Source organism: Pezoporus occidentalis, unplaced genomic scaffold (genome assembly GCF_034315485.1).
Source record: "Pezoporus occidentalis ecotype Australia unplaced genomic scaffold, CSIRO_AGI_Poc_V1 ctg139, whole genome shotgun sequence".
NCBI lineage: Eukaryota > Metazoa > Chordata > Aves > Psittaciformes > Psittacidae > Pezoporus > Pezoporus occidentalis.
Window position 1 is genome coordinate 30,351 of NW_026913198.1, and position 12,201 is coordinate 42,551.

At 39.6% G+C, this 12,201-nt stretch overlaps 1 protein-coding gene across 2 annotated transcripts in view; it reads right to left on the minus strand.

Annotated features, from left to right (window-relative positions):
- Positions 1–440: 440 nt before the first annotated feature.
- The window catches only part of ANKRD55 (ankyrin repeat domain 55), a 45,636-nt gene continuing 33,875 nt past the window's right edge, over positions 441–12,201 (minus strand). The window contains exons 7-10 of one of the 2 annotated variants that reach the window (XM_062609513.1): positions 11,267–11,451; positions 9,335–9,502; positions 6,961–7,613; positions 441–1,469 (exon numbers count right to left, since the gene is read on the minus strand). In XM_062609513.1, the coding sequence (XP_062465497.1) occupies positions 1,306–1,469; positions 6,961–7,613; positions 9,335–9,502; positions 11,267–11,451 (1,170 nt within the window). In that variant the 3' untranslated portion in view covers positions 441–1,305. The remainder of the gene's footprint in view (positions 1,470–6,960; positions 7,614–9,334; positions 9,503–11,266; positions 11,452–12,201) is intronic. The other variant, XM_062609514.1, reaches the window with a different exon arrangement.

The following is a 12,201-nucleotide window of genomic DNA, read 5'->3' on the forward strand; positions in this document are numbered from 1 at the left end:
AGCTATGTAACATTTAGAAAATGACTGTTTCTTGTTCTAATCATCTTCTCTCTAGTTTTTGCTAGCAAAAGGACACAAAAATCTGTGTCATATTTTTGATGTTGTCTGCAGAAGAGTCTTTACTTATCCTGGCTTTCATCTCACATGTCTGACCTCTCTTTGCCAAGCAGTCATTAGGGTGTTGTCATCCATCTCTTTACATCCTGCCCCCTAAGAAAAGCTTCCAGAGTCATACAAATATATGCAATTGATAGTGAAACCAAGAGCAAAAAATCCTGTCTCTGAGAATTCCAGTCACCTCTGCTCTGGAAAGCAAATGTAGAACCATGCTCTCATCTGTATTGATGTACATCACTTCTACTAGCCCAGCTCTATTAAATTTATTGGAGAAAAGGGTTGTGAAGAGCAACCCAACCTGGAGGTGGGCCAGTCACTAGTGGAATACCCCAGGAGCTGATACTGGGGCTAATACTATTTAATGCCCTCGTTAGTGACTTGGATGATGGGGCAGAGTGCACCTCCTGCAAATTTGCAAATAATGTGAAACTGGGAGGAGTGGTCTTCACAGGCTGGAGAAGTGGGTGGACAAGACTCTTATAAAGGGAAACGTATAGTCCTGCGCCTTGGGAGGAGTAAGTCTCTGCACCAATATATGCTGAAGATCAAACAGCTGTAAAGGAGCTTGTCAGAAAGGGATCTGGGAGTTCCGATAGACAATGAGCTGAACATAAGCCAGCAATGTGGCCATGCAGCAAAGACAGCCAACAGTCTCCATTAGAAAAAGCGTTGCCAGCAGATTGTGGCAGGTGATCTTTTCCCTCTGCTCAGTATTGATAAGGCACATCTGGAGTGCTGTGTCCCATTCTGGGACCTCCAGTACAGGAGAGACATGGACATACTGGAGCAGCAGTCCAACAAAGGGTGGTGGAGATGACTAAGGGATTGGAGTGTCCAACCTCAAAGGGGTGACTGAAAGAGCTGGGACTGTCCAGCCTTGAGAAGGGGGAGCCAGACTCTTCTCAGTAGTATTCTATGAAAAGAAACAAGTCAATGGGCAAATAACTAAGAAGAAACATTTTTTGCTCTAAAGGAGCTCAAACACTGGAACAGGCTTTCCAGAGAAGTTGTGTAGTCCCCGTCATTAGAGTTATTTAAAACATAGGTGGATACGACCCTGAGCAGCCTGCTGTAGGTGACTTCTCCATGGACATGGAGGTTGGACTAGACAATCTCCAAATGTGCTTTCCAACCTCAGCCATTCTGTGGTGCTGTGAAAACAGGAACATGAAACCTCTCTCAAAACCCTCAGATGCCAGTGCTGGAGGCACACAAGTATGATACTGTAACTGAGACTTGACTGTACTTACGTTTGTGAGCACAGTGGTTGGGCATGGGAGCTAGGCTGTTCTGTACAGGAGTATTATTTTGTATTTTGGGTTGGTCTGTGAAAATCTGTTGAAAATTTTTACCTGTGAAAGAGAAAATATTATCTGTTACCGTATGAAAATAATTGTTAATAATATGATGCACTGTAGATCTCTGGCTTTTAGAAAAAACCCTAGATTTAGTAATTCTCAGGCATATGTAATAACAAGAAACCACTGATGGAAAAAAGCTTTTCTTTCTTTTTTTTTTTTTAATCTACATTCATTTAAAAGAATGACTGATTTAATATAACCTTCATGTGTACCCTTATCACTTCCTTTCATATAATATAATAATTGGTTTTAAAACAGGCACAGTCCAGTAGCTAGGTCCATGTAAGAATATTTGGACACTAAATTTGTAGAAATATTCAACTAGATGGATTTGATTTCAGAATCAAAGCTTTCATTTGCAAACTTTTCTAATAGGGTCTCAGCCTTTCTAAATACTACAACACAAATAGAGTTCAACTTCTGGTTGGTAAATGAGACTGGTGGAGGTCTATCAGCAGTAAAGATGAGGTCTGAGAGGGTTTTACCACAGATGAAAACATAGCAGAACTGATGTAAACTGTTACTGATTCTTATTAAGCTATGTTAATGGCAATTACATTTTTCCAAGAACAGATACTGGAAAATGAAAGGTTAATTGGCTAACTGTGGCATTTCACTGGCTATGATTAAAATTAACTTGGTTTTAGTACTGTTAAAAAAGAAAATACAATAGATGACATATTGCATTTTGCTACGTAAATGACAAATCAAATAAAGAGGAAATTCAAGCACCAAATAAACATTTTCACCAGATCATCTTCCTGAGTTGGTCTTATTCAGTGATGTTTGAGTCCCCAGATTTTTCTTTTTTGTTATCCCCAGAGCTGAGATGAGCTGTGTAAGGAGTCTTGGGTTGTCTTGCCAAACAGCTGCTCATCCAGCATGGCATTGCAATGTAAGCTCACTGCAGATCAAGTATATGCTCTGTTGGCACGCAGAGAGAAAGGGAGACATGGACTGCATGTAGCAGGACATCTTAGGCAACAGTTAAAAATGGAATTATGTAAATGGCCTTTGTGGCTTTGTAGTTACTTAAAAGTACATATGTATTGCTGGCTTGTTCAAGATAAAGCTGTAGGAAAATAGTTGTAGAACTGTTTCCTAGAAGTGCACTAAAGTAATTGTCAAGACTGCTGTAACTGTGTTACTGACCAAATGGATTCTCTATGAAAGGAGCTAACGTGGTCTTTATTGGACAAATCCCCATGGTATAGTGCATCCTTCAGCTGAACATGGAGCAAAATTCTGGTCCAAAGACCACTGCAGTTGATAACCATTGGCTCAATCTACTGGATCCCAGGCATAAAGCTGATGTATATTGGACTAAGAATTCCTTACAGATGAGGTATGTCTATTACAAACAGACTTTAGTTTCCTTTTCCCATGTTTTACTCTTTATTTAGTCTTTGACACTTCTCCAGGGTGATCCATAAATGGGTGTAAAACTTGGGAAATTTCTTCTATAGACATTGCATCCACTGTGCACAAAGAAATAAATACATAAATTCCAAAACAGCAGAGTATCAAGCCTGCTGTTTCCATTAGTGAAATTTGAATTATGTTGATTTCAATAATGCTTGTGCTGAGAACTAATGGTTTATGTACCATTATGGCCTTGATTATGGGAGGTTGTTTCTATCAAGAGACATATTTATTTCATAAGTGGGGATATATGGCTGCAAAACAACAGTACAAAGTGTAATCATGTTTGCAAGGCTGATATGAATGTTTGGAATGGAATCCTTGTGTCTAAAAGTTCTGGCATCAAGGGAAGGTATTCTTCTGCCCTTTCTTTCTATCTGCTCCATGTAACATCAGAGAAAAAAGTTTTTCTTTTTTTACTATATCATCTTTGTCATCCCTAAGAGCATATTTATGATGATATTTATTTTTTAATGAAATAGAAAGGGTACAATTTATTATCATAGAATGCAGGACTGCTCTGCATTTTATTTTGTTTGCTGACATTTTTTACAGGTTGTTCTTTGTTTTTCCTTTGCATTTAGGTAGGCGAACCACATTGTGGTGTGTTTTGTGTAAAAATTGTAAATATTATGATGAATGTCCCACTGTAAATCAGTCCTTCAGTTTGAGAAACAAACAGCTACACCAATCATCTTTGCTCTATTCTTTCCTGGCCAAAAAGTGCTTCCTGTTGAGCTATACCATACTGATTATGCCAACATAAGCTTAATAATAGCCTATTTTTTACATTACCTGTACAAGCAAATAGAAGGTACTGGGCTGGTGTAGTAAAACCCTTAATAAAGTATCACCTTCAGCAAAGGTTGATACTCTAAAAGATGAATGAAAGAAAAAAAATGCTCCAGCTGGTTAGGGGGTGCTAACAGCTGCCTTACATTTGAGACAGTTTCCCTTTTACCTATTTGCTTGGAGTTTCTCTACTTGCACCATTTTCCCTGTGGAAAGTAGATGGCAGTACATTTTGCAAAAAGAGATGATTACAAAGCTCATTAATACAAAATGTTTTGGATTGTGGATGCCAGCTCAGCACTGTGGCTGGCAAACTCTTGCAATATTGACAGTGGTTTTTGGTATAATCTGTCTTTGCTCTTCCCAGTGGAGGGCAAGACAAAGTAGTTATTCTGAGTGAAACCAGTGCCATGACTGTAAGGTAAGTCTCATTGCTACCCAAAGCAACTTCTCCCCGCTGTGTAAATGCAAAGTCTCAGCTAGTATAGTGACTCATGTTTCATTTCCAGGAGCACAGAAACCAGAACAAAATACCTCCAAAAGTCCCAGTCTATGTGCCAGTCTATGTGCCTTAGTAGCTTACTCAACTCTGACTTTAATAAAAGGTCATGCAAGAAAATCAATTCTGGGTGTTAGCTGAGAAAATAATTTTAAAATTGAGTTCCTCTAGATTATTGATACCCATAATCCTGCCCTGGATGTTCAGTGATTAGGGAGTTATTTTTAACCCCCACAGTCATGACTTGAGAAATGCAGTTTTAACACTTCACTGTCTTTCAGAGTCCAGATGAAGTTTTTCCCCTCAGCTAGGCCTTCTGCAGAAAAAAACCAATGAGGAAATATCTCTCCTCGGAGACAGCTGCCTGCACAGCACTGCTGGCTGGGCTGGAGCCAGGATTACTTTACTTCTGATCCCTCTCAGTCCTGCAGGCACAGTGCACTGGAGACCTGGAGCTCATACAGTAAATGCAGCTCTAATTCACAGCAAGTCAGGTGCCTGTCATTACAGGGGCAAACAGATTTAAACCATGCACACAGGCATGAAGGAGGATAAGCAGATCTTTTTATCATGAAGAAATGTTAGGCAGTATCTGAGTTGTGCAATGTTTTCCTGTCAGACACTCCTTGCGTCCTTAAAAGCTTTTAATTCATATGCTTCAGTGGAAGTTTTTTTTGCCAGCTACAAGAATCATTTTATTGTTGGAAAGTTTTGTTAAAGGGAGCTGGTACACAGAGAGCTGGGCTTAAAGCAGACTCAGGCTTTATTTTCTCTGAGGGAGATAATAAACTGTTAGGGATAAAATGACTTACTCCTCCTTTGGACATGCAAAGACTGCTCCCATTGTGACAATTAGAAGATTTCCCATAATTGATACAATTTTTCCCTTATTCATGCATGTAGATTGCGGGTGCTATACCAAGTCTCTGTGCAGATAACAGAGCACTGAATGGATGCTCAGGGTCTGTCCTGATTCAGGGTCTGTCCTGATTCAGCTGGTTGCAACTTTTTATCATAGGATGTTCACAGAAAACTGCCTGTCCTTCTGTCCAGAGCAAAAAAGGATTTAACCATACAGTATTCCACAGTCTTAAAAAAAATCTATAGTCACATTTTAAGTAACATGATCGTTACTTCCACATCACATGCATTCATGGTCTAGCTAATCCCATGAAGAAATGTTTTTCTATAGTTATCCCCAGGTTTGGTTTTTCCAGTTTGAGTTCATTCCTCCTCTGCTGTCAACAGCCCTCAAATATCTCAGTCTCAGTGTAGCCTGTTATATTTGGGTTGTAGAGAAGCCCTGCAGATTTTCTTGTCTTTCATGTGTGAGCTGAACCTTGAAGAGTTCAGTGTAGAAAGAGTCATGCTGGAGCAGTCCTTGTAGCCATATGGAGTTTGGGGTTTGTATGGTAGAGTGAATAGCTGAAGCGTGCATAGTAAAAAAGTAGTGACACTTATGGATCAGGCCTACCAAATTTTCAGGAATGTGGCCTGATGTTCAGGAAGTGGAACTTTTTGAATAGCTACTTTTTTAACCCTGAAAACCAGTGTAAAATATCCAGCCTTTGTTTGCACAACGTAGAATAACCAAACATTCTGAAATTGCCACATCTACTCTCATTATTAGAGATGTGAACAAAGATTTGCTATTTTATAGATCCCTTCACGTAGAAGTCTGCACTATCATGCAAGCTCAGATAGTTACCTGACCTCTGAGAGTGTTCTTTTCAGAGAGGGTTTCTGTTCATTCCTATTTCCTGTAAAAGATAGCAGCTCTTGTTTGTTGGGGTGAGGGTAGATTAACTTATTGTGTAATATTTACTTCTTGTAATGGTGTATCGGTAAGTTTGGGATTTTTTTTTTGTTTGCTTCATTTTCTGTTGGATATTACAGTGGTTGGAAAGCACGCTAGATGTGTTTAATTTTGGCATGAGACTAATCCCAAAGGAGATGAAGTTGAAGACACTGATATGTTGAGGTAAACTCCAGCATGCAGGCTAGCCAGCCACATTCATTTAAACATTAATATGAGTCAAACAAAGTACTAGATCCCAAATCCAGTCAACCCCTGATTTTGTGTTTACTTCAGAATTCTGATGCTCTTCTTTGTTACTGTTGCATTACAGTTTCCAAACCACAACATAAAAGCATTTACTCTGTGTCTGTAAATCTAGCAACCTGAACTCAGCTTTGCAAAAACTGTAAGAGCAGCACCTTGGACCAAAATGCTGGCACTTGGGGTAGGAAGGGTGAGAAGGGGTGACACTACAGTCTAAAAGTGCCAAGGTGCAGAGCTGTCCAGCATGGCACACATGGGCTTACCTGGTTGGATCCAGAAGCAGCTGTCAGCACAGTTGGAGATTTGAGTGCAGTACTGTTCCCTTGCACATCTAGTTCCAAGACTAAATGTGGACACAGGACAGCAGGTGTGTCTGAGGGTGTTACCATGCAATTCACAAAGCACATATATGATCTGAAGGTACTTACCTTGCTCAGGTACATTCTGTGCTTCCTGACTACCTGTATTTTTATTTCTTCATCAGACCTACTTAAATCTCTTATTTCTCACCCCTAAGCACCTTGCTTAAGCTGTCAGCTGATGTTCTGTACTTATGCTATCTTCAATTGCTACTACATACAGGGAGAAGAAATTGGAAAAGGTATTGAAAAACTTGGAATGTCATGGGTCCGACTTAGAAGTTTTTTCTGACTCAGCTTGCTACATCAGTAGACATTATAGGGTTTGGAAGATAGAAAAGAAATTACCTGATGAAGAACTGGGAAGTGAGGGAAGGTGGGGAGGGCACAAACGCACATGGTGAGATCTGCCAGAGTTTAAGCCATTTATCAGTTTGTCTGAAGGAGTTCTAGTGCAGGCTGAGTAGGAGAATAGCTGATTGGAGCCTGTGTTCCAGGGATCACCCAACAAAGCCTGGCAGCTGCTTCTGGGGTCCAGCAAGTTGTGTTCACTCTGCCTCTTCAGAGACTCGTGTGCAAATTGATGGGTGCTGGTGCTGGAGGAGAAGGTTGATGTGCTCCGGGAAGCAGTTAGGAAGGAATTGCCCACAGTGATGGGGGGAAGGCTCTGGGTTCTGATGGGCAGAAGTCCCTGACACTCTGGCTGCTTCTTTTCTGGTATGAGGTACTTTGTGTCTGTGTTCCTTCTTTTAAAGCCAATAGTGGTCACACGCTTATCTTTGCAGTTTGTGTCCATAATGCAATCAAAAGTGGTGATGATGTCATCTACATCTGACCTCTCTTCTCTGGGATTTCGGTCTCTGCTTTTCTCCTTCTGACTGTTTTTTTGATCATTTTTATTCTTTTTGAAAGAGAAGATATGGTTCAGTATACTGAATCGTCCTTCTTTCTTTGGGGGTCTGTTGTTCTGGGAGGGAAACTGTTGACCTGGCTCAGATCTACTGGAATTACAAATCAAAATGTGATGTCATTATTGCCAAATAATAAATAAATACTGTATTTGCCCATGAAATGGAGTATGTATTGTTCAGACACATTTGCAGGAGTCATTCAAGGAGGCAGAAAATTAGGAATGCAGGTTTGTAATTAACAGAGACTATAAATGATACCATGTTACTTCACTCTTTCTTATGGGGTTCATTGCCTTACACTCATCTTAATGTAGGCTCAGTGCAGCTATCAGGAAAAAAAAAATAAACAAACTTTCCTGGCTTCAGCATCTACCAGCTGCGGAATTATTCTTACTGGTGAAGCAAGATCCAATAATAACAAGAATAACATGATGGGATTTTTAAAACCAAGTGGTCTTTGTATTATGTCATATTTGGAAAATAGTACTTCCAACAGCACAGTCATTGCTAACACTGTAACAAAGGCACTAGTTGGCCATTCCTCCCCTTTCTCTTTTCCCTTCCCTTTCCCTTTTCCTTTCCTTTACCCTTTCTCTTTTCCCTTCCCTTTACCTTTCCCTTCCCTTTCCCTGTCTCTTTTCCTTTCCTTTTCCTTTTCCCTTTCCCTTTCCCTTTCCCTTTCCCTTTCCCTTTCCCTTTCCCTTTCCCTTTCCCTTTCCCTTCCCTTTCCCTTTCCTTTCCCTTTGCCTTTCCTTTTCCCTTTCCTTTTCCTTTTCCCTTTCCCTTTCCCTTTCCCTTTCCCTTTTCTTTCCCTTTGCCTTTCCTTTTCCCTTTCCTTTTCCTTTTCCTTTTCCTTTTCCTTTTCCTTTTCCTTTTCCTTTTCCTTTTCCTTTTCCCTTTCCCTTTCCCTTTCCCTTGCCTTGCTTGTACTAAAGATGTCTGGTGTAGTTTTAGATCTATCAAGATAATTGCCTACAGTAATGATGCTGTAGTGTTTTTAGTAGTGTTTTTTAGATGAGATTTTGCTAACCAACATTTCAGATCTACTCTGTCAGGCAGAGTGCAGGAGGAGGAGGGGAAATGTTACCCATGTCTCAGAATTTGTAACATAGGAAATAATACTAACTTCTGACTGAAAGGAGGGGAAAGCACAAAGAAATGTGATAATAAGTGCATGCTCATTTACCAAAGCTGAAGAACTAAAATTAATTAAATGACAACTGCTGAAACATGAGAAATACAAAGAGAGAGGAAGATCATAAGCAGTGGTAAAAGGCTCATACTTTTTAACAGAAAAAAAAAGTCAGAGTAAGAAGAATTCAATAATATAATCAAGGCAGAGAACTAAATAAGGAAAACACTCCTAAACACTTATCCAGAGGATGCAGACTTGAAATTTAATTTATTATCTACCTGGCAAAGCTGCTTTTGTGTTCAGTCTATGTCAGATTAAATGAACACACAGCTAGTTACAGAGCTTTCAAAGAAGAGGAAGGCATAATAGTGAGGGGTGAAATTATTCTGTAAGATAAATTTTCTGAATGAAGGCGACTGAGCAAGATCTATACTCACATCTTCTTGCTTCAGAACCCTCTACTGATTGGCAGACTAACACTGTAACCTCTGTGATGAATTTTCAGTAGATGACTAATTCTAATGTTGCTACTTGGGTGGAAAACTTGAACTGAGTATTGCATATGAATCGAGAAGACATCACCCAGGGCTCAAACCCTATGATAGCAAACAAAAAGCAATATATTTGCTTTCTAGTAACTAGCAGTATATGAGCAAAATGTGAACTTTTGTTTTACCTGCTCTCCTGAGACAGCAGATTGATGCATGCTGTATGCCCACAGTACATTGCATATATCAGAGGAGTGTTTTCATTGATGTCTCGAGGGTCGCTATCTATCCCCAGCTCTAGCAGTGTCTGCACACAGTCAGCTTTCCCTGCTGCTGCAGCCCAGTGCAAAGGTGTCCTATGGAAAAGGAGGAGTATCATTAAAATAAATGGATAAATTTACTATTGAAACTACTAATGACATAATGAGATGTGCTTCTATGCTACTTATCCAGATCCACAACATCCATTTTATGGTATTCTTCAGTGACTTACCCCGTGCTGATGTAGTTGCCAGTGGTGGTAATAAGGCCACTGAAGAACTTCTATCTATGTGTGACTATTTAGCTGTAAAGAAAGTAGATCTGGGGTTGCAAAATGCTTATACATGCTATATAATAGCAACTGCTGGAGCTGCAGAGTGGGAAGAGTCCCTGAAGTTTTCAAAGCAGAATTAGAAAAAAAAGATCTTTATAGTGTCTCCTGCATAGTGTCTCCTGCACAGGGACAAGGTCTTTTCATCTTTACACCAAACACAATTAGCAATGGTTGGCTCAGGCATCTCCGTGGAAGTAACTGGAAAAGAAGCCTCCTCTGGGTAAATGAGAAGGACTGGACACATCTGCCAGGCTGTTGTTGGCTCTTTGTCAGTTTCTGTGTTTTTTGACGGGCACAGACTGGAGCAGATATAATTGTCTTGAATATGTGCATGACAATTAAACATATTTTCTGCTTGGCAGAAGATTTGCATCTTGTCTTTGGAAAACTATGTGAAGTTTCCAACTTGTAATACTTTGCACTTATGAAAAATCTGGAAGCACAGAAAACACCATAAGAAAACTGTGAGAATGAAAAAGAAAATTAACCTTTCTTCTGCCTGTTTCTTTGCAATCCCAGTGATTTCAGATGGATGCAGTCGGACACATAATAGAATGGAAATTTGCTGTATTTACAGTGAACAGCTTATCTTTTCCTCTCTTCAAGTATAACATCTATGGAAATATCTGAGAATGTGCAATAGTAGGTCACGTCTTACTGAGCTCTTTACTGTAGTTAAACTCCTCCCTTCACTCTTCTTTCCATAAAAACACAGCCTTCTCAGCTACATTTTACTGATGTTTAGAAACTTCTCCAGAACCCTGTTGGTTTTATTTCTGTTCCATTTTATTGCACTTTTCCATGAAGAATGCTATTATTTTAAGTACCTGAAGGCCTAAGCCAAGAAAATGTTCGCTTTTGCTCCACTGAGCAGAATAAGCAATGTGAACAGTCAGTTGGTTCTGTTTGCATTAAATAGATTTTAGAGCAAAGTTCCAAGGGAGGTAGGTGTGGGCTGAAAAACAGTAAAGGAGATGACTCTTGTGCACTTATGGTATAGGTATGTCATCCTAGAAGAAATCAAATGCGTCATCAAAATGGAAGGTGAAGTTCCCTTGGTCCTAAGGAATACTGTGTAAGCATTCTTATGAAACACGGGAGAATGTGTTTCATTCTTAAATGAAACAAGGGAACATTGCCATTTCTTAAATACAAATAGCAGCAGGATCCTAGTCAAATTGTAGGATCCTGTTCTATTGTTTTGAAAAGAATGTCTACTTTTGATTGAAAGAAGTTAAGTCAAATGGTGACAAAGTCCTTTCACACATAATCTTATCATTTCCTACCAGAAACACAAAGCTAAATAACATTCCTACTAGTCAGTTATTATACCAGATATGATATGTGTGGGCTGGACTGCTTTGCACTGCTTCTGAGCAAGCACAGTTCTCCCTAAGTGCGGTTCATTAGTCTAGTGCACAAGACCATGGCCTGTGAAACAGGAAACACCATTATAGAATAAACAGAGCTAGTCTCAGGTTAATAGAAAGGAAGCAGCAATTTCAGTCAGAGTTTCCATGGTTACCTTTCATCCACATCAAGGGCCTGCAGGTTGCACCCCGGGACTTTAGCCAGCTCACTAATAATATCACTGTAGCCTGAAGCAGCAGCAATGTGCATACATGTTTTGCCATTCTCATCATCGTAGTTTATTATTGATGATCCCTGGTAGTGGTCTAGAATGATGGAACACAGAACCCTGTTGCCACTCTGGGAGGAAGTTCAGAGAAGAAAAGCATTTTATGATGGAGCTTACACCAAACTGCATTTTCTCTGCTAGAAAAGGCTAAATACAATAATGGTATTTTGTTTTGCGTATACCAGACTCCCCAGGTATGAAAGCCAAAAGCTTCCGATCTCCTGCTGGGAACTGAGTTTGAATTATGAATTTCCTAGAACACTTTGAACACTGCAAAAATAATAAATAATGTACCACTACAAACATCTCCAAAAGTTACAGAGTGTAAATTACTCAACAACTTTCTCAGAAATAACTTTGGGTTTTTTGCAGTTTTGCTAATCCAGAGTCCAGAAAGACACAAGCCTAAGGACCTCAGAAGACCAACCCAATTCTGTAAGCCTGTCCAGCTACACCTAGAAAAGCCATGTCAAATATTTGCTCAAGTGGTTCTTGAAAATTTTCTTAGCTAGTATGCTCTAGTACCTTAATAGTAAGTTGAAATTGTTCTCTAGCTTGCAAATGAAACTGAACATTTTATATGCTAACTTGGTGGAAAGAGAGAGAAAGAATCTGTGATTTTTTTCTGTAACAAGAGAGAAGCACACAGCTGGAGATGTCTTACTAGACCACCAAATTCAATCCCTGTGATCACTAGCAGCTATGTTACATCACCCATTTCATAGACTTACTGTGTCCAATAAAAGCAGTTAGTTTTTTTTTTGTCCCCATTACTCCCAGAGGAAGTCAGCTCAAGAACTTGTTTGCTTTAATGATTAATA